Below are 25,338 nucleotides of genomic sequence, written 5' to 3' on the forward strand. Positions count from 1 at the left end.
AATCATAAATAACTTGCACAGATAAATCTAGTATATGGAGGCTCTGCCTACACTAACTTGAAACCTACTTAGATGTCTCCTGTCCAGTGCATAATTTGCACAGCACTGCAAGTATCTTAACTTCCCTGCTTTCTCCTGAGGTTCAGTTTGCTTGTTCTCACCCAGTAAAAGTAATTTGCAAAGCATAACAAGTTGGCCAAATTAGCAGGAAAATACTCACAGCGAGCATTAATCTCCTCAGCTCCTGGAGCAAAATGGAGGCTATGGAAACAATGCTCAGCCTCGGACATCTGTGACCTCTGTTTCACAGAGCTCCAAGCCCGCGGGACAGCTCAACAACATGTACAATGCAGGTATGTGCAGAGAGAGGCGTCATCTTAGTGTAAAGACAGGTGCGTATCTTCCATATGGAAAAGAAAAAATCGTTTGGGGGTTTGAGATATTTTGCTCTGGCACTAGCTATTCGACATTCATATAATTGCTTCTAACCTTGTTTTATTTTTTGCAAAGTTTTGGTTGTGTGTTGAAACATTCAAATGTGAATTTCTCAAGTTTGTTGCTGGGCAAGATAAAAATGAGGTTTCCTGTGGCAAATAATTTAAAATGCATAATTGACCTGTAGAGGCAGGAGTGTTGACATAAGTGAACTAAAACTTGATGAAAGGGTGGATACAAGAAGCAATAATGTTCTAAAGAACAAGAGCTGTAGAGATAATAGTAGTCTTCAGCTTATGACAAACAGGTAAAAGTGGCTTCCTTTAAATCCCAAACTTTTGTGATTCAATGAGGCAATAATAATGGAAAGTGCATTGTGTAAAGAACAGCATATAAGAGGAGTTTGAATTTAAACTGTTATCTTCCGAGTGCTATATTTTAATTGAAAAGTTTTTACCTTTTGGTAAAACTTATTGAAATCAGTACATATCCTGAGTTTGTGCACAACTTTGGATCTTTGGTTTACGAAGGCAAGAGGTGTCTTTGCTTTCCAAGAGGAACTATTTAACATCAGATAGGTTACAACTTAAAAAGACGGCAGCTGTTCTGTGGCATTTGCTGTAACTGTTTGCTAAAATGGGCTTTGTGTCTAGTGGCTGAGGTAGCCTAATAAATAAATGCAGAAGCAGTTGCAGGGATTTTGCCTGTGGACCATAGCAGTTCATTAATGCTAGGGAGTCACTGACCTCACATGTGTGTTTAGTTTAACCTGCAGAAAGCCTCTATGAGGAAGAAATACTTCCGTAAGCATCTGAGATCCATCCATCTCCTTTTCTCTCCTGCCCAAAAAGAGTTTTGACCCCCCCATGATATTTTGAAGTGTATCTGGCAGTGACCGTAGTCTAAAGTTATTTAGTTTTGTCACTTCCAAAAGATTCATGTCTGACTGCCTCAAAGGGAAAAAGCAGCAGCCTAAATTCAATTTATTGGCTATCCCGTCAGTACTTTCAGAAATAGCTATAGCTGGTGCTGCCACGAGCTCAGCTAATTATGGGAGCATTGTGCAGAAAGGACTGCAGGACACCTGAAGTTGCACCATAGGACATCAGTGGTGGGGAGGAGGAGTTATAGTTCCGTCTGAGATAAAACATAGTTTGGACTAGCAGAACTAAATTAGATCAACCAAAACACATCTCCAAAATGATGCAGTTAAAAGCTTACATACCCATTCTGTAAAAATGGGTATTCCAGAGTACATGCAATTGAAAATACTTAAATAGTAAAGAAACAAGCAGTTTGACAGGCTTATTTACACCTAAGTTCTTATTGTTCTTTCTGCACCCATATTAACTATCATGTGTAAATATGGAACACTACAATTAATGTAGATGATATCAAGGGGATATTTCATACTGTATTCAAATTTCCTTCTGCTTTGATATTTCTTGATTGATTTTAATAATGCTGAACTGTCAATGAAACAAAATTTATTAATTTTACAGGGGAAATTTTAAAATTGGGTAATATTTATTGTAGTAATGTCATGTGTATGTTAATTTCTGTGGAAGAATCCTGTTTCCAAATGTAATTGTAATCAAAAGTCAGTCTGGTTATCTGTTTTATGCAAGAATGGCTGCTGTTTGTTGCATACAGTCATATTAAAAGGGATATTGTGCTGCAATGCTGTGCTATCTGGGATGCTGTGCTTAAAAGTAACTTAACTATGCTAGCTGCTTTTGAAGCTCTGCATTAAAATGTGTCTATTAGAGATGATAAAGTAGATCTGCTAATAATAAGCTGCACTTTAAAAAACTGATCCTCAAAAAAGGCAGTATTTTACTGCGTTGATAATATGAAACATATGCCTTACTTTCAGAAATTTTTTATCTTGTTTTCTCATAAATACAAACAGCAAATTAAACAATGTGTTAAGTACTTCCTAGCTGCATAGGTCATAGTTAAGGAGAACTTTAGAACTGTGAGCCTTACAGCAAGGTGTAGCCTACATGTACATTCACTTCCAGCTTTGTAGGCAACGTACTTTAAGTCATATCCTGGAATGGGCCCCATAATAAAGTACAATTATTTTTATTCGACTACTCTAGGCCTGACCGTTGCGGAATGTGACCAGACTTATGGAGGGTTCTTTGATATTCTGAGGGGTGGAACAGAGCGATTTTTCACTAATATTAAGGATACATCTTCTAAAGTTATCCAGTCTGTGGCCAAGTGAGTAAAAAAAAAAAAAAAAAAAAAAAAAAAATTTAACAACTGTTCTGCTAAGAGTTCTAAATGAAGGCTCAGGAGCTTACTTCAGAAATGATAAATTCAGCATACCTTTCCAAGTTTGAAAGTTTGAGCTCTAATAGGTGGTAGCCAGCCCCTGAAATTTTATGAATGATATTAATACAAAAGTTATTTTAGCAGTCATATACTAGAATTGAGAATGTTGCAGCAAAAGCCTGTCTGTAAGTACTTCTTGCCTTACTGTATTTTAAATCCTGAAAGCTTGTGAGAGATGAGCAAGTGGGTGCCGGAACATGGCAGAGAGGTATGGAATAGGACTGTCATGATGCAAAATGAATGAATTGAATTAGTAGAAAGTGCCTTTGTTAATAAGAGAGGAAGAAAAAAAGACGGAATGGGGAAAGGTACAAATCAGGAGAGTGGATCTGAGGGGAAAAAACCTGCAGAGAAATAGTGAATATGCTCTTCAGTTTAGCTTTCAGGTAGAATCCTGTGCCTTCAAGACAGTGTGAGGGGATCTGTTTGTTTCCTTTGCCCTGCATTGCCTGGATGGATGCTCTCCTGTTTAGATGTGTATGTTTTCAGATTCCTAGTGTGTGATTATTTTTTTTAATTAGGTTTTCAGCCCCATTTCAAATGTTTCTCTATGATCAGTATTAAGTGATCTGTATGATTTATATATTTTTCTCATATTAAAATTTTATGCAGTGTTAAAGGGTTTTCTTAGTTCTAAAAGGAACAGATAAGTCACTACTGAATACTATATCTGAAGTAGAGCCTCATAAGGAATACTGAACCTTGTTCCTCACTGTAGGCTTTGTGCCCCTTTAATTGGGATACTAATTGAGATACTGCTTGTGAAGTCTGTTGCTTGCCATGTGGGTTTTTTCAGTTTCTGTGTGTAACTTGTGTACAGTACTCCTCTAAAGTGTTTATAATATTCAGGTAAGTTAGATCTGTAGATACTGCACCTTCATGGTCACTTCAAGTGCTTTTTTTAGCTGTTTGCCCTTACACTTAGCCTGTTTAAACTTCCTATGCATGGTTTAAAAAGGCCAGGTCCTCTATTTTTTTTTTTTAAAGGTTGCAAAAGTGGTGGAGCTTTAGTTTGTTCTTAAGCTTTCTACAGAAGCAATTGGGACAGCAGCATCGAACTTTTCACCCTGAGGAAACCACGTGGACCTCAAGATAGGGAGGTGTACGAGGGCAACAAACTGTTGCATGATGAAAAGTAGTTTTGACAAAGTTATAAGCCCTACTTTTCCATGGTTGTATATTAGATCTTATTCTGATACTGTATTTTTATTGTACACTACGTGCTTCTGAAGTACTCCTGCACTTCAGTGTCTTGTACTCTTATCTCCACATGACTTTCTGGGTTGTTGGACCTCCATCACTTAGTTGTGTTTGAAGAAGTTTCCTCTTCCTGCTCTTGCAAGTGGTTTCTTCCTTAAAGGCTACTGAAAGTTTTAATAATTTTTTGAATTTGGTGTTGTGCCATTTTCCCCTTTTCTAGTGGTGGATTAGAACTGTCTAAAATTGTCTTCTTAATATGGAATGGCTTATGCTGTGCCTACACCTTATTTTTATTTATCTTACCTAACATATGTGTGTAGCTTTTTGATTTGTTTCTGTAGTAAGTGTAGCATGCAAGGAAGAAAACAGTGGTTGTATATCCAACCACATCTGCAGAGCTCATCTAGCAACTTCTGAAGTATTGGACAGTGAGTGCTTGCTGTCTGGAAAGATTCTGTTTGGTTCTTGTGCTTTTCTCTACAATGGTTTAGATTACGGTGACTGCCCAAAATAAGTCTTACATCTATCTTATTTTTAAAGTTAGTGTGCTACTTGTCAGTTGCTGGTTAGTGTTCTGTTGATGAACAGAACAGCTTAGTGCATGGCTTGTGGAACTTACTAAGTATTAGTCAAAGAAAAACTCACTACTTTTACCCCTTGCTTTTTCTAATTACAGAAAGTCACATGTGGATATTTACTAGAATTGAATATATTGCAAGTGTAATTGTTTGACCTTGTTTTGCTTGGTAGCTCCTAGTGGGTGGGAGTACTGTCATATCCAAATGAAATCCATGTCCACAGACTTTTCCAGCTAATGGGGGATACACTTGCAATGTGCTGTGGTGGATTGACAGAGGGTTGTCAGACAGTATTTTATGTTCCAAGATTCATCATGAGGAGATCAGTCCCTCACAGATGTTTTGGACTAGATTGGTTGAATAGGAGGAGTAGGAGGGTTTATGTTGAAGTGATTCTTGAACGTCATCTCTGACAGAACATGAGACTGTCAGGTTTTTTTTTTAAGTTCTACACTATCGTAAAAAGGTCTTGATTTTGTGTAAAGCCCTCTATCTTCATACTACATTTCTGGTTTTTTGTGTTATCTAAGCAAATTTAGTCATTGGGTTGAGGAATGGAGAAAAAAGGTTGAGGGAATGTGCCAACTATGTCATTATGTTAGTGAGAACCAATTACTTCAATACTAATTTTCCAGGTAATATTTAACCAATACTCAAAAAAGGAATCTCTCTCCACTTGTAATCTGCCAATATTCTTTAGCAGGCCTTAGTTCTGTAATTTTCATTCCTTGATAAGCCTGTAGTGTATTTTTAATCCTAACTGTATTTATCAGTTCACTGAAATGGCAAAATGTGAATTAACATGACCAGTACTTAATGTTCTGTAGGACCTAAGGCAGGGTCAGGTCCTTTGGCATTCAACATTTATTCTGCTGCTGGGAGTCCCACGACTGGGCTTGCGCATTCATAGACTATGTTTCAATCAAGCTGAATTGTTAATGCTTTGTTTGCATCTACTATAGGGCATGTCTCTTTCTGTCGTGGTCATTCTCTGCTTTACAAGCTTGTCTTGTGGCTACAGCTGATAGAATCAGTGGTGTGAGAATGTCTCTTCTACTATTGCATGCTTGACTGCCATTCCAAAACTCTTCAACCAACACAAGAAGCAGACATTCTGCACCAATTAAATGTCTCTTCTTTGTCACACATCTTTGCCACCACGCTTAAGCACTCCTTGTGTTGGAGTCTGCCATCTCATTAGGTAGGGGTTCTCCTTCCTGCTTATGATTGCTTTTCTGAATTGTGGAGTTACTTCCTTTATGTGCAGACAGACTTCTGTTACGCTTGTGTGTTTCTCTCTCTTGTGAAGCTTCTGTGCCCTTGACCAGCTTTTACACTCATTGAGGTCTACATCCACACAGGTTACAAATGCCCTGCCAAAAAACATAGCTAAATGTTTAAAGTATCTGATCTTCACTGGCATTGAAAGCAGCACTCAAAACTTATGATCAGTCTTCCTTTGCTTTGTCAGAACAGTCTCTTTCACTGAAAAGATTCTGATGTAGTAATCTATGGAATAATTAGCTGCCTTTTATTGCCAGCTTTCTTTGCTTCTAAGGTAATTTTATTTCTGCTTTAATGCCATGTTAATATCATAGGTCTTTGTATTACACTAAGTAGTTGAATAATTAATTCAGTTTTATGAAGCAAAACCAAGTGGGAACAGATTCATGTGAATTTCAGTGCTGCTTTTCTTCATTGCTTTTAGAAAAATAAACTGGAAAAAAAAAGGTACTTAGCTAATTAACAGATATTTTTCCTAATCTTGTAAGCATAGAGATGTCTGGAGGAAGATTGCTTAGTGTGAGGGCGTTATTTAAGTGAAGATAATGGTATATATTGATGCCTGTGCAGCTTATGCTAAGGAAAAAAACCTCAGAAGCAGTTAATTGAGGGTGAGATAAGGAAAGGGTTTAATTTGTGCGAAGGCATAGATGTTACAGGATGTGCTGGCTGTGCCTGAGATGTTACATTTTATAGTACTGCTTGACCAATCCAAGTTTTGTCCATTCTGTTGCCTTTGCTCTGGTCCCCCTCCTGGCCCATCCCCTGGGAACTGGGTCTGTGGGCTTTTGGGACCACCTCTTCATCGTTCTCATCATCCTCATAGCACAAAGGGTACACGGCCACCTAGTTCTTGACTGTGTTCTGTTGTTCAGGCCAAGATATGAGTGTTCTCTAAACAGCATAGGCCTTGCCTTGACAAGAGACTAAACATTTCTACTGAATTCAGGGGTAGGATTGATATGGGGAGCATGGAATGGGGTAAGAGGGTTGAGGAATGTGTAAACTACTTGTGCTACAGGGTGAGGGATAAGGACTGAAAACTTATAAAGCTTACAAAATTAGAAAAATAAGAAACTAAAAGGGTCTTAAGGCATCGATATACTCAAATTGTAGCTATGCTGGTTAGTCTGTCATTCTTTGTTCTTTCTCATCTTTAGCTAATAACACAGGGTAACTATGCACAGCTGTAGAATTTTGTTCTGTATGCTAATTAGTTGTGGTCTTTAGGTGCAGCTGTTTTCTGGCAAGGTTGATAATACCAACCATTTACTTAGTGAAAAGTTTTTTAACATCTAATTAAAACTTGTGATTTTTGCTTAGGTATTTATTCTGCAAAATGAGAATTCATATCTTACTTGCTGCATTTCATAGAATTGTACAACAGTTTGGATTGGAAGCATCATCTAGTTCTAACCCCTGTGCAATGGCCAGGAACACCTTCCACTAGACCAAATTGCTCAAAGCCCCATCCAGCCTGGCCCTGAACACTTCCAGGGGTCAGGCATTTGCAGCTTCCCTGTTCCAGTGCCTCACCACCCTCACAGTGAAGAATTTCTATCTCATCTATCCATGCCCTCTCTCAGTTTAAAACCATTCCCTCTTGTCCTATCACTACATGCCCTTGTAAAAAGTCCCTCTCCAACCTTCTTGTAGGCCCCCATTAGGTACTGTAAGAAAAATCCCCATGCCTCTGTTTGGAGACTACACTAGTCTAGTCCAGTCCCTCTAGACTTGCTAAAAAGCCTTGAATTAGCCTGGTGCCATCAGAAAACTGACTAAATATTAGTGTCATGTTACACATTCTTATTAAGCTTAATTAGAGCCTTAAAAGCACATTGAGTTTTCTATATTGAATCACAGGCCAGAAACCCTCTTTGCAAGTCTGTTTATGTGTTTGTGTACTTTCCTACTCTTATCACCTGCCAGCAACATTTCTATGTAAATGAAATTTCTGCTGTTAACAACATGAAAAGAAAGGCCTTATTTGTGATTTGTAGTTACAGGGTTGTATCTTGAAATATGTAGGAATGCTTACCAATGTGACGAAGCATTTTTTCACCTTCTTACTGTTTAAAGAAATGCCAGTTACCATAAAACACTCCACTGTAAACAGAGAACCTTGTGTTCAAGTATTACTACTGAAATAGATCTGAAATCTTCAGAATAAAGTTCAAGGAACTTTAAGGACATGGTGTGTTAGATGTATTCTGGACATGCCTAAATTGATTAAACTAAATTCCTGGTACTGCAGTTTAGAAGCTAAGTTTTAACTGCTCAAACATTCTGAGACTTCTTCAGTGTAACAAGCACACAGCTTTTTTTTTTTCCCCTTCAAAACAGCATACTTGGGTTGGCTGTACTCTGTTGTTGACATGCTAAACTGCATTCTTGCAGCAATGTGTGTATGGTGAGGTCCATGCTCCTAATAATGTTGCATTTTAATTTAGAGAAGTGTAAAAACTAGAGCTGAATCGAGTGGTGTTGCTAGTAAGAAGTCAGAATCTGAAAGTTCCCACAGGAAGGGATGTGAGGACTATTGATTTTTGGCTCTTAATAGTTTTGCAATTCTGTTTGATGTTTCTGCTTAACCTTGGTGTTAAAGCACTGAAGAGATAAAGGTTCTTTGTTCTTCAGCTATTGTATTAGGTAGTCCTTTATCTTGATATCAAAAAAAGTTGGTATTATTACAGAGATCTACATATTTTCTTGCTTGAAGCTCTTAGGTGTAAGCAACAAATAACATTTGTTACTTCTTAATTATATGAAGGAGATATAATCATCATTAATTTTTGTAAGAAATCATGATTAGCTCTGAATGTAAATTTCTGCCCTAATTACTTTGGCTGCAACAGTGTTGCTGCTTGAGCTTACGTATGTCCTTCCAATAGTGCAACATGTTTTGAAATAGTGGCCATTTGTCTACCTCCCTATGCAAGATTTTTCAAGGCTGAGGAATCTTTTTTAGTGCTTTGTCTAGTGAGACTCAACCTTCTTTGTGGTGATTTCAGTTTGAGGTAGTCTTCCATTCAGAACAGTTGTCCTTGCCTTATCTAAAATCCTTCTCAAAGTCCTTTATTCAATAATTTTTTAATCAATCCCACTAACCTCCTTTATGTTTACTAGCAAGCAATAAAGAATCAAAGCTTAATGTTTTGTCTTGGTGTGTAAAATTTGAGTTCAGTATCCTGGGTCTGCTCTTTTATGTAGTGTCTTGAAACTTTGTTGGAAACTCTGCATTCCTTAAACATGCATTGTAGTGTTGTGATGACATTTTGATGTTCTGGAGTTAATGTCCTACTGACATATTTAAGTTAGGAATATCTGAGTTAAGTTCTGTACGTGAGGTTTGTTCTTATTTTGCCAATCCAGGAGTGCAGATGTATATAATTATACTCAAGGATGTTGGCCTGGCACTAAGTCTCTTCAGGTTTTGTTTGTTTGTTTTGTTTTTGTTTTCTGTTGTTTTTTTTGTTTTGTTTTGTTTTGTTTTTTTAGTTTTTTTCATTCAGCTACATAGCAGATACCTTAGGAAGAAAAAATAATAGTGATCTTAAATTAGTAAATTATTGACATAATGTGGGTGATAAGGTAGAGATGTGGGGAATAGACCTAAATAAGTAAATTAAAAAAAAATAAGTCACTGGGAGATTATTTTTCAAAAAGGCTACTTTTTAAAGCTATACACAACTGTATAGAGAGATGACGCTCAAAAGAAAGATCTGTCTGGAGGGTCTCCCAGTTGTACCCTGTCTATTAAACAGATCACAGCCTCAGTTATTAAGAAAAAAGAAGGGTAGTTGTCATTGATGACTCCCTTCTGAGAGGAACTGAAGGCCCTGTATGCCAACCAGACCTATCCCCCAGGGAGGTCTGCTGCCTTCCTGGGGCCTAGGTGAGGGATATTAGCAGGAGACTCCCTGAGCTAATTCAGCCCTCTGATTATTATCCACTATTTGTAGTCCAGATTGGCAGCGATGAGGTTGATAAAAGAGGTACTAGGGTAATTAAAAAGGAATTCAAGGCTCTGGGCTGTTTGGTTGATGGGAAAGGAGCGTAGGTTGTGTTTGCCTCAGTTCTTGCAGTAGCAGAGATGAATGAGAGGAGTAGGAAAACCCATTTTACCAATAGGTGGCTAAAGGATTGGTGCCACCAGCGGAATTTTGGTTTTTTTTGATCATGGGGCAATTTTTATGGTACCAAACCTGTCAGAGTCAGATGGGCTTCATCTATCTAGCAAGGGCAAAAGGACTCTAGCCTGTAAGTTGACAGGGCTTATTAAGAGGGCTTTAAACTAGATTTGAAGGGGGAAGGGGTTGGAACCAGGCTCTCCAGCTGAAGTGCATGTGTACACCAATGCACGCAGCATGGGTAACAAACAAGAGGAGCTGGAAGCCATTGTGCAGCTGGAAAGCTGCGATGTAGTCACCATCAGAGAAATGTGGTGGGATGACTCACATGACTGGAGTGCTCCCACGGGTAGCTACAGGCTCTTCAGAAGGTACAGGCAAGGTAGGAGAGGTGGAGGAGTGGCTCTGTATGTTAAGAGAGTCTCTTTGTAGAACTTGAGGTCAGTGATGATAAGGTTGAGTGCCTATGGATCAGAATCAAGGGGAGTCTGTTGCTGCACCATGATTAAATTACTTAAGTCTGAGACTCTTCTGTGGGAGGCCTGGGGTCAATCCAGTGAGGAATCCTGACTCTGTGAGTGTGGGGCGTGTGGGGAGTCAAGCAGGGCACCCATGGGCTCACTGGAGCCACCCACTGTCTGCTCTAGTCCTGGCAGTGACAGTTTGGTGGTGGGAGTGTGACTGCCAGAGTGCTCCTCAATGATCAGACAGGGAAATTTCCCTAACACTATTCATATGGAATCCAGATACTGGATAGCATGGCCATCTGTGCCCTGAGTTATGTAGTTTTAAACTTTGAAGCTTCAACTAGGATGTTAATGCTTCCTCGTTAGGCTTTCAAACTGATATCCTACAGTGAATTTTTATCAGTAAGAGTAGGGGCTAGAGGAGTGAGTTAAACATTAAAGGCATCTCTACAGAATCCCAGAGATGGTTTTGAAGGAACTGATTTAACTGAGGAACTGTTTAAACACAGTATCTGTTCTGGCCCTGTTCTGAAAACCTTGAAGTGTGAGGTAGCAATCCTCAAATGGAAGAAATGAAACATTATTCATGGTCATGAATGTGACCTGAGAGACCTGGCTTTTGAACTTATGGCTTGAATGATTATATTTCCCAATACTAACTCTAGTGTGTTCTGTTTCAGTTATGCAAAAGGAGACTTGGATATATCATACATCACTTCCAGAATTGCTGGTATGATAGCTATGTTTTTCTTAAGCATAACTTCTCATTGTTCTTATAGTATGAAAAATGTCACCTGCTGTTTGTTCTGTCTTTAGTGATGTCCTTTCCAGCTGAAGGTGTAGAATCTGCCATCAAAAATAACATAGAAGATGTGCGGTTATGTCTGGACTCTAAACATCCTGGCCACTATGCTGTGTACAATCTCTCTCCAAGAACATACAGGGCTTCAAGATTCCATAATAGGGTGTGTATAGTTTTTTGTGTATTTCTGTAAAAGATCTTGCAACAAAATGTCCTGATTATACCTTCAGCTTTTTATTGTGAAATATGTTCAAGGAGGCTAATAAAAAAGATGACAAAAGAATAATAATAAAAAAATAAACATGACAAAAGAATAAGTGTAAACACAAGGTCAAAGAGTTAACTTGTATTCTGCTTATCTTTACTTTAAATCCAAACTTAACTGATTACAGACTAATCTTTTTCTGAGTAAAGTCCACTTGTCCTGGGCTAATGATATCTTTGAAAACATGTCCAGATGCCTTACATGTTTCAGATTTAAATGGGGAGTACTTCATGTAGTTCAAGTCTTACTAAATTTCAGCCTCTCCTATATTCTGCCACTTTCCTTTATCAAGGACATGGCGACTGATTTGCATAACCTGTTCACTGGACTTTCTCCCACTACACACCATTTGACTCCCATATGACTCAGGTACTGACTGACTGTTGGTACCATCTTCAGTATTGTTGTAGCTTAGCTGACCCTCCGTTGGCCTTTCTGGCAATTTCTCTGATACTGAAATGAAGATATTTGCCTAAATCAGTAACAAGGTTGTCAAGGCCTCATAGAAACCTTTGTGATCACCCATATCTGCACATAATTGAGTTTTTTCAGCTAGATCGATCCACCACTTGTTCTGGATGTCATGGAGTTTCTGTTGGAGCTTGCTGCATGCAAGACGAAAGGCTGTTGTTCTTGTGTGACAGGATGGCAGTGCAAGGTGTGCTTGGTGGGCGGTTCTCTTCTTCCTCAACAAGTCCTGGATTTCTTGATTGTTTTCGTCAAACCAGTCCTTGTTCTTCTTGAGGGAGAACCCTAAGGATTCTCCGTCAACCTGCACCTCAGGAAGTCCCCCATCATCCCCACATCACCATTGGCCAATCAGAGCTCAAATCAGTCCAGCAGTTTAATTACCTAGGGAGCCTCATCTCCTCGGACGGTAAGATTGACGGGGAGATAGACAACAGGTTAGCAAAGGCATATAATGCTTTTGGAAGACTCCACAAAAGAGTATGGCGAAATAAACACTTGAAAAGTACAAAGATCAGTGTTTACAGAGCCATAGTGTTGTCTACTTTCTTGTATGGTTCTGAATCATGGGTCATCTACCGCCACCACCTGCATCTCCTAGAACGCTTCCATCAACGCTGCCTCCGTACAATCCTAAACATCCACTGGTCAGACTATGTGACCAATACATCTGTTCTAGAACAAGCAGCAGTCACAAGTATTGAGGCCATGTTGCTGAGAGCACAGCTGCGATGGGCAGGGCACCTCTCCAGGATGAAGGATCAACCACCCCCTCCCAAAGATCTTGCTTTATGGTGAACTTGCCACCGGCTGCCGCACGAGAGGAGCCCCGAAGAAAAGATACAAGGACTCCCTGAAACAACATCTCAGCCTTGGCCATATTGATCACCATAACTGGTCTATTCTGGCCTCCAGTCGGGAGGCCTGGAGACACACCATCTATAACGCAGCTGTCTCCTTTGAGAACACACGCAGGATCACCCTTGAGGAGAAAAGACAACGCAGAAAGAACCGTGTCTTGCAGAATTTACCACCTAAGGAGTCTTTCTGCTGTGCCTTTTGCAATCGGATATGTCTGTCTCGTATTGGCCTCATAAGCCACCAGCGTGCCTGTAACAAATGTGGATAGAGCCTTCCCAAATCTTCGTTCGTTTTGTTGTATACTTGTCTACAAGATCGAGTATTGACACACCTGAAAGAAATCATTACTGCCTCTTTGATAGATGCAATCAGCTGCTTTATCTGCAGCTGGTTCAGTATGAGGCTCAGGCAGAGGCTATTTAAGATGGAAGGCAAAGCTTAATCATGCAGGAAACCTCCTACATGATTATTTGTAGCAAAGCAAAATTGTTCAGCAGTGCTTTTTGGTGCTAAATTGCTGGAAAGTCTACTGAGGCTGATGTAGTGAACTGATTTATTCCTCATGCTACAAAGCTGTTGATCTCTGTTTATGGAATGATAAATTTTGTGGCTGGGAATTAGTTTATGCTGAAAATGGTTTTTTGGTTATGCAAGTTTGAGGTGTCTGTACACTGATATTTGTGATGTATCTGTGCTATGAATGGTAATATAAGCACAGCTAAATCTACCATTGATCTGAAAGTGTTCTCATCCAAGTTTATCTTTTTGATGTTAATGTTGTCTTACTATCTTTGTTTTGCTGGGTAGTAATAGTAGGTCATAACTAGTCAAAACATTGTAGGTTCCTGCTAACTTTATTGTCTAGGAGTATTTAGGAAGTTTCTGCAAAGCATTGTCTTCTGTTTTTTGGTTGGTTTTTTTTTTTTTTTTTAAGGGTGACTATTTTACTTGGAAAACAAACTCTTTAATTATATTTGGAAACTTTACCTGCCCATTCTTGAAATCAAGATGTCCAGCAATTCTGACTAACTTCATTATTCAGTGCTGGGTGAGAGCAGCCATGCAGGGACTAAGGAGGCTTAGGTTTTTTTTTCTTTAGTGCCTCCTAAAGATAATTAAGGCAACCCTTAAACTTGATCAGAGAAGAACAGTTTCTAAAATTTTTAATTCTAACTCTTTGCTTAGAATGTATTTATGAAATTATATATTCTTGGCTTCTTGCTATATGCTGTCTGTATGGAACGTCTACAGATTTCTTTAATCTTGGTTGAAAGCAATGGTAGCTTTGAAGTCTCCTCAGCTGGCTTCGACTCCTGCTAGGAATAGGTTGCTCAGAGATTGTGCACTGTCTGTCATTCTGCTAATTGTCAGGACACTTTGAGCTTAAAATACAGCCAAAGAAACAGAAGGTAATGTAGTTTTGTTACATCTGTTTACATCTTGTAATAAAACTAGTCTTTGAGTAGAAAGTAAATGATAAATCCCCCAGAAAAGTCATAACTTTTTACTTTTTCTAATACACATACTTTTCTGGTTTGAAGCTGCAATGCTGCAATGTGATTCTTTCACTGTGTTGTGGTTTAACCCACGGCAACCAAGCCCCACATGGCTGCTTGATCACTCCTTGCTGGTAGGATGGGGGAGAGAATCAGAAGGGTGAGAGTGAAAACAGCTGGGCTGAGATAAAGATAGTTTAATATGTAAAGCAAAACCTGCAGGTGCAAACAAAGCAAAACAAGGAATTCATTCACCACTTCCCATGGGCAGGCAGGTGCTCAGCCATCTCTAGGAAAGCCAGGCTCCATCACATGTAATGGTTACTTGGGAAGACAAATGCTATCACTTTGGATGTTCCCCCTTTCCTTCTTTCTGCCCCATCTGAGCATGATGTCCTATGGTATGGAATATTCCTTGAGTCAGTTGGGGTCAGCTGTCCTGGCTGTGTTGCTTCCCAGCTGCTTGTGCACCCCCAGCTGCTCACTGGTGACGTGATGTGAGGGGCAGAAAAGGCCTTGACTTTGTGTAAGCACGGCCCAGCAATAACAAAAACATCCTTGTGTTATCAGCACTGTTTCTAGTACAAAGCTGAAACACAGCCTCGTTTAGTTACTACGAAGAAAATTACTCCAGCCAAAACCAGCACACTACTATTGTAATATTTGGGATGTAGTGAAGCCCACATTTGAGGTTTATTGAGTCCTGTGGTGAGTGGGGATATAAAGGACTTCTTGTCTTAGCTTTTATTTATTCACTGGCGACTTTGTGTAAGCTTTCACTAACAAAGGAACATTCAATTTAAATCTCTTGCAAAGTGATGCTTTCTGAAACTGCCTTCTTTTTTTTTTTAATTAAAACACTAGAGTACAGTTAAATGTTGTAGAAGACTTGTATGTCAGCCTTTTTCCCTGTGCTTGGTACAAAATCAGTATTTTGTGATCATCAGTTCAGGTAATTCATTGCAGAGTAACCCTTGAACTCTTTATCTGGGTAGGAAAACATCTTGCTGATAGGAAAACTTGGTCTTTGACATGTGGCAATTGCAGTTGAGATTAAAAACAAATAGGAGAAGCTTGCTTTGTAAGTTGCTTCCTTGATCTTGAATATATCTGCTCTTTAGATGTTGCAAGTGCACCAAGGACCAACTTTCGTACACTGGTGGACAGTTGATTTTAAGGATATAGGCTCTTAGTAATGAAGCTGATTATTTGGCAATGTTTTGTAGCACTAATTGCAAAAGGAATATTACTTAACCACTGAAGATCTTTGAATAAAGGACAAATATAAAAAGAAGCCTAGTCTTCTTGTTGTTGGGGGTTTTTTGGCTTTTTTTGCTTAAGTGTATGTGTACAACAGTTGAAAGCTGTTTTACTTGATTCCTTGCTCTAAGAATATTTCAGATAGTAATTTGAGTTGTTGATACTTCTAGTGCAGCAGACTTGTAGACAGGACTGGAGTTTTATTGCACTTCATCCTATAAAGTGGCATTTACACTGTGTGAGACTACTTTTCTTGAGCATCTTACTTAATTTCAACATGAACGTGGCATTAAAGTGTAAAATTGCCTCTTATCTGCACAGCTTATGCTATGCAAATGTGTATGACTGTGATCTTGTTTCTCACATCTACTACTGTCTCTCTCATCTCTGTCATTGCAGGTTTCTGAATGTGGCTGGCCAGCAAGACGAGCACCAAATCTTCAGAATCTTTATAGCATATGCAAGAACATGCATTTGTGGCTGAAACAAGACCAGAAAAATGTTTGCATTGTGCACTGCCTTGTAAGAAATTGGTTTAAGTCTGAAATAGAGCTTTAAATTGTGATTAAGAGTGCTAGTATCCATTTAGTCTGTGACTCTTATTGGCTTTCTCTGCTGGGGGCAATTCCTTCCTGCTATGTCTCTAGGGAAGTTACTTGCATCAATTTTCTCCTTAGGGAAATTAGTAGGGTAATGTAGCCCTTGCTTACTTGCATGTAGAATGGAAGGCAGTATACAGGAGGCATTAAAACAAAGTAGCCTTTGGGACAAAAAAATCTGCTCTACTGTTTCGATGTTTGCTCTGTTTTTTGTCTTCCAAGTGCCAGATGGGTGTACACTGCATTTCCCACTACTGTCCACTTAGAATGTAATCTTTAGCCACAGAATTTCAGAAACTGACTGTGAGATACTTGGTTAACTTGCTTCTGCTGGCAGCAGATTGCTCTGTAACTTTCACTGATCTCTAAAGTGTTATTAACTTGGTATAACCAAAAAAAGCAGTAAAACCCTCTATAGAGCCAGGTTGTGTCAAATATGGGGGTGGGAAGAATGAATTTAAAGAAGAGTTACTCTGTTCAAAATTTGAAAATACAAGGTTACTCTTATGTTTGTGCGAAGGAATCACATGTGAAATTTTTACATTCTTGATTTTGTTGCACAGTAAAAAACAGAAACATCACCATTGTGACAATGCTTGCAATGCTGCTGGAAAGCACTCAGAACCTGTCCTTTGATATGGTATAGCAGTCTATAGGGAATATCACTACTGGAGTCAAAAAGAGAATTTGTTAATCTGACAAACCATACTTGTGTGTTTTGCAAGGAAAAAAAGTCAATTAACGTCAGATCCTGAAAACCGATGTAACTTTCAGTGCTGCTGTGAGGTTAGACACAGCATTTATTAGAATTACCTATCTAATTCTATATTAATGTGATACTTCTAGTATCTCAGTATCACGTGATTGGTGGTCAAGTAGGTAAAGAAGCAGATATGATGAATTAGCACTAGTTTTTGTAACATCTTTCCCTTCAAGTGTTTTGTTTAAGATACGTAACTCATTCCTTTTCCTCAGTTGAGAGGGGAACTTTTATATATACGTGCCTGCACGACAGACGTGATGTGAAAAGCGTACACCAGAAATGAATGATAAAAGTTCTGTTCCATGCTGCTAGCAAAAAAACCTTGAAGTCCTGTTCTATCAGCCCTTACCTCTTTTAAATCTTCTGCCTTTCTTAATACAGGGATGAATCTGGGATATGTACGCAGCCGTGATTCCAGCAGAAAGAGGTTCAGTGTTTTAGTCTCCTTCCATTAATTTCATGGCAAGCTATTAATATCAGTCAGTTTTAGACAGAAGACTAGAGTTTTTAGTGAGTTTAGTTCTTCTGAATTTTTGTACTTCTCTTATAGTAGAAATCCATGATTGTCAGCCAAAAACAGCACTGAACTGGAGTTTAAAACAGCAGCCAGGAAAGAAACCTTAAAAATGCGTATTATTGACAGTAAGATAAAAAAGATCAATTGAAAATTTCAAATAGTGTTATGCTAAAGTAATTTTTCATATTTGAGCAAGCAGATAATACGTAGTATCTTTTGCATTGTGAGGAAATTAAATGAAAACCTTTAGCGTTCAGATACAAACTTCAAATCTAGTGATGGCCATAGACCTTGGACTTCATAACGTTAAATAAGGAGACATGTTCTTCAGTAACTTGGGTAATGCCTTTTCCACTAGGTTTGATAACAAAGTAACTTCTGTTTGTTTTTTTTTTAGGATGGAAGAGCAGCGTCTGCTGTTGTAGTTTGTTCCTTTCTGTGCTTCTGTCGTCTCTTCACTACTGCTGAAGCTGCAGTTTATATGTTCAGTATGAAACGCTGTCCACCTGGCATTTGGCCTTCTCATAAAAGGTACTGTAAGGTACTGTTGAAGCCAGTAGTTATTCAGTTCTTAATATGGTACAGGATTCTTTTTAGGAAGATAAATAATTTCAATAATGTCTGTGTTGGAACATGTGTTTTTCCAAGTATTTTGCTGTGTCATAAATAGAGAAATTCTGAATCTGGACTTTGTGACCCTGTAAGTTACTCATGACGTTCTTATCAGAAGTGGTTCAAGTGTGACCAGTAGTGAAGAAGTGTTAGGAGTGAAAACAAGGGTATACAGAGTTTTGGATGCTTTCTTAACTATGAATCCCCTGCCACATTTGACTTGTTTTATTTTTCCTAGTTTATTACAGTAGGTTTTATTGTATCAGAACACTGAAGTTCTGTGGCAATACCAATAATTATTTCTGTCAATGGGTAAGAATGCCTAGTGCTTTTTAAAGGAGTACCTGCAGAGGTGACTTGTGTATACTTTGACAAACATTTTGAACTGTTTGACTTAATTTGTTAGATCTTATAACAGTAAAATCTCAATAGCAAGTGATACTGGTAGTAAGGGTATTTCCAACCAGAAGCATTAAATTTTGAAGGGTGAGAAGTAAAGTATTAGTTCAGTGTAAATGACAGATTATACTGTTGTACAGATTTACTTTAAGTGTATTTAAAGGGTTCTCTACAAGATAATTTATATTAACGAGGACAAATTTAAAGCCTTTAGGAAGATTTGAGTGATCCATAATGTGCAATATATGAACTAAGTAGTTCTTGTAGTTTAGTGTTTAAGGCCTTTGGAAAGAGTGGCTAGTTTGTTTTACAAGTGAATATATGTAAAGCTACAGACCTAAAGCAGTGACTGGAGCTGTCTGGAATGTGGGACACGGGTGCAGATCAGTTCATATGGAAGGCTGTATTCAATTTTCTGGGCAGTATATTTTTCTGTTGTGATGCAGCCATCAGGCTTCTGTACAGAAACTGAGTTCTTGTCCCTAAAATGAGAGGCTGGCTACAGTTGATAAATATTTCTCTGTGTTTCTAATAATTTTCCTTTTGTGACACTCTGTATCAGATTTGAAAATGTTTCCTGAAAGTGCTGTTAAATCTTTCCGGTGTTTTACTGTTAACACTCATCACTACTTAGTGACTGTATAAGAACAGGAGTAACTCACTTATGTGTTCACCCATTTTTTAGAATTTTGTTCTCTGACTAAAGGAGTACCTTCTGGTTTTGGCAGATACATTGAATACATGTGTGACATGATGGCTGAAGAACCCATTATTCCTCACAGCAAGCCCATCCTCATCAGATCAATTGTCATGACTCCTGTTCCACTTTTCAGTAAGCAGCGTAACGGCTGCAGGCCTTTTTGTGAAGTTTATGTGGGAGATGAGAGGGTAACCACTACATCCCAGGAATATGACAAAATGAAGTAAGTACAGCTTATAGCTTGCGCTGAAACAGCACGTTATTTTTTTTCTAGACTCCTCTGTCCCATTTTAGCTCATCTTAAAAGGTAAATCGTGGGGAAGAGAATGTTGTTGTTGTAGCAGCTTGGATCCGGTCTGGCAGAACGGGGGGGGTGATGGTGGGGTGGCGTCGCAGTGGACACTGCAAGGCAGAGGAGAGCAAGGCTCTCTTCTCCCTCCATGTGATGTGAAACTAGGAATATTGATCCCTGAGGTATGTGTACATGCACTGAACAGAGAATCACGTCTCAGTCATGAACACTGTAAGGATTCTCCAGGCATGGTAGCTGTAAGGTGACTGCTTCATAGCCCCTATACAGCTCTGGTGTCTGCATGGGAATTGCAAATGGTACTGACAATACCAGGTGTAGGTAATCAAAGACAGGAAAAGTGACAGAATACCTAAGTCCTTTTAACTTTCTAGCTACTGAAGGCTTGGAGAAAGTAGACTAAGCATAAGATAATACATTATTTTTTAGGGTTTTTTTTAAACTAAATCAACTGTTATGTGTTTTTTTTCTTTAGGGAGTTTAAAATTGAAGATGGGAAAGCAGTAATTCCACTGGGTATAACAGTCCAAGGAGATGTTCTCATTGTAATCTATCATGCCAGGTCAACTCTAGGAGGGCGACTACAAGCCAAGGTAATGACCAATTTAAGAGCCTACATGAGGACTTTCTTTTTCTTGTGGCAGTTTTGTATCCTACTCATAATCTACTAAGTACTTCACTTTATTTGCTGTTCTTTATTCAAAAAAATGCATGAGGTTTTCATACACTTGTGAATTGAGCTTTTTCAAGTCTTCTGAGTATGTCCATTCTTAATGTATTGCAAGATCACGAAAAACTTGCTAATGAAGCCTGTCTTCAAATTTCTTATAAAAGAGTCATGTTCTTTTTTCTCCAGATAAGTAACCCAAATTAAACTTGGAAATCCATGTAAAAGATAAGAAGGGATAGTGCAAAGTTTGGATAACTTGGAGCATTGTGGAAATTGAGCCAGACAGTTCTTCAGACAGTTTCTATACATGTGGGACAAACATGCATATTCATACATAATCCACTATTAATGAAATAGATTGTTTTCCCTATGTTTTTTCTACTTTGGGAATAGGAAGGTGAGTATCAAATCTTGTCACGTTGCAGAGGTTAACCCAGGTCTTCCAGAGCACCTTAAAACTGAAAGCCCAGTGAAATGATTCCTTAGTGCATACCATAACTGTGGTTTGGTTCAAGGTCATCAGGAAAAAGGCATACAATTGACATTGTTGAAATTTAATTGGAATTTAGCTAAGGTTAGGTTATACTCCTTGGGCAGTCTTGTTTTCATTGATGATAGGGTTTCTTTCATGGTGTTTCTCTGGCGTTTATTCACTGATAGGAAAAGACTAGAATTTTCTCATCCACCAGCTGTAATGTGTGACACATCAACAGTGTTAGTCACAATCTGGGTTGGGAGGTTTGATGGAACAGTATTCAGTGTGTCCTTAGTCTTATGTGCTGTAAATTGCTGCCTGAACCTCTCTGCAGAACTCTTACAGAGGTCAACCACAGCATTTCAAGATCGCCTCTAAGTGTCTAGAGCTGGGCATTGTGAATGTCTTCTGCTTCCTCACAGACAATTTTAGAGAGGGTTTATTTTGTCTTGTAGGAAATGTCTTGCATAGGAAGGGATTGAGAAGATGGATTTAATAGGTTGTTCAGGTTATCGTATGGGGTTCAGGGTAGGGATGGATGGATCAAAGAATCTCTTTCCAGTATGTCCATGTCTCTCTTTTACTGAGGAGCCCAGCACTGTATGCAGGACTACAGATCACCGGTGCTGAATAGAGGGGAAAGATCACTTCCCTCAGCCTTCTGTCAGTGCTTTGCCTATTACTTGCTTTCTGGTTATGAGGTTCAATAAATGCTCATTTACAAGAAAAGCTTTCATAATTCAATTTTCTGGACTATTACTGTATGCCTTTGTAAGGACTGGCAAGACTATTTCACATGTGTTGTAACTAAAGCTAGGGAACAAATATGTTCTGGATTTATCAGTGAGCTGTAATTTGGATTTGTGCAAGATCAGGAGCTGCATGAATCTTCTGTAGTGGCAGTTTCTGGATGCTCACATTCTGATGAGGCATGCAAAAGTAGCTTTTCTGTCAAGAGAAGAAAGAGCTGAGAAAGTTGAGTGATTAAAATGAGTCAGCTCAGAAAAGGCTTAAATTCTGTCTGGAATAAATGGCTGACTTGAGAACTTTCAGAGAAAAAAACTTTTTGCATGCCTTATGAAGTGTTCTTCTAAATGTGCTACATTAAAACTGTTTTAAATCAATTACTTTTTATGTGACATATATTTCCTGATTATTGTGTTGCACAGTGGGTTTTTCTGAGTGTGTGTTATTCAGAAAGGTAGCAAAGGTCATGCTATTTCAGCCTCCAGTACAGGATCTGTAAATACACAAAACTTTGATAGTCTGTTTTGAGGTTAGTGGTGAGATGTATCTGACTCAAGGTATTTTGATTTGTTAGTGTTAGTAATAGATCTATTTATATTTGTCTCAAAGGATGAGTATACATGGAATTAAATGGAAATTGTAGCAAAGCAAACACTTTAAAATATTTTAATGATGAAAATACTTTGCATTATATTCAAGGCAGAACACTGTGCATACTGTTCTTGTGGGTTTATGCCATTTTCCTGTATTGTTTTCAACAGATGGCTTCAATGAAGATGTTTCAGATTCAGTTCCACACAGGTTTTGTGCCTCGAAATGCCACTACAGTGAAATTTGCCAAGTATGTTGACACTTTTTTGTAGAAGACTGAAGGAAGTTTTCTTTGAAACTGCCTAAGCTGCCAAAAATCAGTATATAGGAGGGGGAAGAAATAAAGTCAATGTAGGAAGTAGATGACTGTGATTGCAGTAAGATTCTTTCGTTTTCTCACCTCAAGAAAACTGAAGGTTTTGTTCATATTACAACAAAAATCATGTACAAAAATACCACATGTTTAAAATATATGGGAAAAGTAAACAAATACAGCATGTTTTAAGTCTAATACTAGTTGCTTTGAACTTTTGTTTTGTACTGCTGTAGACCTAATCCACTTAACCATCAGTATCAAGCATCTGTTTGTATGTGTCTTTACAGGTATGATCTGGATGCCTGTGACATACAAGAAAAGTATCCTGATTTATTTCAAGTCAATCTGGAAGTAGAGGTGGAGCCCAGAGATAGGCCTAGCTGTGAACAGCCACCGTGGGAGAATATGAATATAAAGGGACTGAATCCCAAGATCCTCTTCTCCACCCGAGAGGAACAACAAGAGATTTTATCAAAATTTGGTAATGAATCATTGAAAAACTAGAGAACATGATGAAGTTTCCAATGTACTTAGTGTTTGAGGCTTTTGTTTAGTTTCTGATGTTCCATTAAGTGAAATAAATTTAAAAGGTGGGTTTTTTTTGTAAATATCATTGAAAATGTGCATTGTGTGAAGGAACTTAAATTATTCTCTAGTAATGGGTTATAATTATTCTTATCTTCCTTCTACTGTGGCTACATTTGCTTGCTTTAAAGCTATGAATATGCCATTTGCGGGATTTTAGCAAATGGAATTTTGACACTCAGGATTTGTAGGCAAGATGTCTTGAAAGAGCTTTATTTGGCTAAGATGGCACCAGTATCATTTCACTTAAAATCATCTGAGCATTCCTCTCAAATGGTCTTAACTAAAAATGTTTTTATCAGCATTGGCATAACCAAGTAATGTTGTAATTCAGTTCCTCGACTTTTCCTAATATGTTCCAGAAGACTCTTTATTTTAATACTACATATTCAGTGCTTCATCTGCAGGTGCCTGCATTAATTCTAGTTGATGCTATTCAGTGTCTTCTGGTATCAGTAATTAGCTTTGACATTTTCATTCAGGCTTTTAAGCCTTCTCTGTGTTTCCAGGATAAAAGCCATGATGGAGATTACTATAGTGATTTTAGTGATAAATGAGATCTTACTCTATGCTTTTAATATGGTACATCTCAACTACATTTCTTTTGATACAAGAACCATATAGATGTTGCTGGTTCTGGTTTTCTTTTAACCAGGATATGTTTTGTTTGTACTATGATTTATACAATTTTCTATTTAACTTAGTTTAATCCTACTGTAAACACAACTCTCGGGTCAGTAAAGTTGAGCTGTTTCATTGATGATGAAGATCTGTAAAAATTACTCTTATTTTCTTAAGTCACTTCCATTTTCTGATGGATAAATGAAATGTAAGCATTTCAAGTTACACTAAAAGAATTTCTTAAAGTTGATGGGAAGAAAATAGTACAAAAGCAAGTGCTGTGAACTGGTCTTATAAGCTTGCCTTATTAAAATTTAATTTACTCTATTTCATTAATCATGATTTTTCATGTATGTTTTCTGAGACAGACTATTTTTTTCAGCATCTCTAAGCCACAACTGAGAATGAGGAAGGAGGGTGAAAAAGTGCTCTACCAGTTTTGTATTCAGATTTAGACCAGAAGCTTTCTCCGAAGCATTCATCCATTCTCTTCAAAGAGTGGATGAATACTGACTTATTTAGGGAGTCTTCTCAATTTGCCATGAGAAAACCTCATTTTTGAGAGATAATTTAGCAGTAGGTAACTCTGCCTGACTCAGTCCTACAGAAGAGTCACTTAATATCTGATCTCAGTAAAATAAGAAATATAAGAAGCAGCACACAAGTGTATTACTTAACCCCTTGGTGATGCTTCTTAACAACTCCCTGTTCTTGTCTGGCTTTGTACTCTGAGTTTTTTCTACAGCTGCATTTGCTTCTTTTCTGTTGTTTTGTCTCTTATTGCAGATAGTGTTCATAGCTTTCACATGTTTTAGGAAACAGTTGGTACAAGTGAGATGTTAGTTACGTTTTGCTCCAAATGTAAATAGAATGCTTGATTGTTTTGCTACGAGTCTGATTTAGTGTCCTAGCTGAAAACAAGGTTTCTCAGTCAAAACAAATTCAATAATGCTAATTTCAAGGGCAGAGTGTGGGCAGGAATTTGCCTTTGCAGAGCGATAGATACTTGCAGATGGCAGTCAGTCTACAAGCCAAGTATCAGCTTCTATGATGAAGATTGAGAAGTTTCTCTTTAAGGGTTCTGGCTTAAACTCTGTTTTATAGGGAAACCAGAGCTGCCTAGACAACCAGGTTCAACTGCACAATATGAAGCAGAAGCATCCCAGCTGGAGCAGTCATCAGAAAGTGCACCTACTGATACAGAATCCCCACACAGCAGTAGTACTGATGCAAATAACTTCTTTCACTCTCTGGACTGGAAAGGTACAGGTTTTCCTCTGAAGTAACTCCCAGGTTTATCTTTGTCTTGTATACCTTCCAATGAGTGCTTAAGCCTTCTTATTCAGCAAAAGTCTCTAATTCACCAGACTATGAGGAAAAGCTATTTAAAGAGTGAGCTCTGCAGACTAAAAGCAGTCATTCTGCTTCATTTGGATAAACACCAAGTAATGGGTTTTGGTGTTGAGCATAACTTAAATGCTGAGCTAAAGTTTTTTTTTTTCTTGTAAAAGTCTTAACCATGAAGGTCTATAAGGAAGCTTTGCATTCCCACAGCCCTACTTAGGCTGGACCAGAGGACAGAAGGTAGGCTAGCCAGTGGGGTCCAGATTAGTATTTAAGGACGGTGAAAAAGTAACTTTGTAGTTCACGTGTAACCCCTTTTTCTGGGTGCTGCTGTTACCGAACAAGTTATATTCCTTTAGGAGGACTCTATGCAGCAGTGGGGGAAGATGTTGGAAAATTCTTTTAACTTTAGCATAATAGCGTATAGTCCCTATATTCTTGGTTAATGCTTAGTTTTGTACTATATTCTGCTTAGTACAAATACCAGAGATTAGTGTGGC

The 25,338-nt window shown here is 38.3% G+C and overlaps 1 protein-coding gene across 2 annotated transcripts in view; it reads left to right on the forward strand.

Annotated features, from left to right (window-relative positions):
- The window catches only part of GAK (cyclin G associated kinase), a 75,510-nt gene that overhangs the window by 26,229 nt on the left and 23,943 nt on the right, over positions 1-25,338 (forward strand). For both annotated transcript variants that reach the window (XM_027745144.2, XM_027745145.2), the window contains exons 10-20: positions 242-353; positions 2,541-2,664; positions 11,118-11,167; positions 11,254-11,402; positions 15,989-16,111; positions 17,866-17,999; positions 19,208-19,402; positions 19,965-20,082; positions 22,143-22,222; positions 22,576-22,769; positions 24,599-24,757. In XM_027745144.2, the coding sequence (XP_027600945.1) occupies positions 242-353; positions 2,541-2,664; positions 11,118-11,167; positions 11,254-11,402; positions 15,989-16,111; positions 17,866-17,999; positions 19,208-19,402; positions 19,965-20,082; positions 22,143-22,222; positions 22,576-22,769; positions 24,599-24,757 (1,438 nt within the window). The remainder of the gene's footprint in view (positions 1-241; positions 354-2,540; positions 2,665-11,117; positions 11,168-11,253; positions 11,403-15,988; positions 16,112-17,865; positions 18,000-19,207; positions 19,403-19,964; positions 20,083-22,142; positions 22,223-22,575; positions 22,770-24,598; positions 24,758-25,338) is intronic.

The sequence above is a fragment of the Pipra filicauda genome, unplaced genomic scaffold (assembly GCF_003945595.2).
Source record: "Pipra filicauda isolate LSUMZ 115617 unplaced genomic scaffold, ASM394559v2 scaffold163_size1657671_pilon, whole genome shotgun sequence".
Classification (NCBI taxonomy): Eukaryota; Metazoa; Chordata; class Aves; order Passeriformes; family Pipridae; genus Pipra; species Pipra filicauda.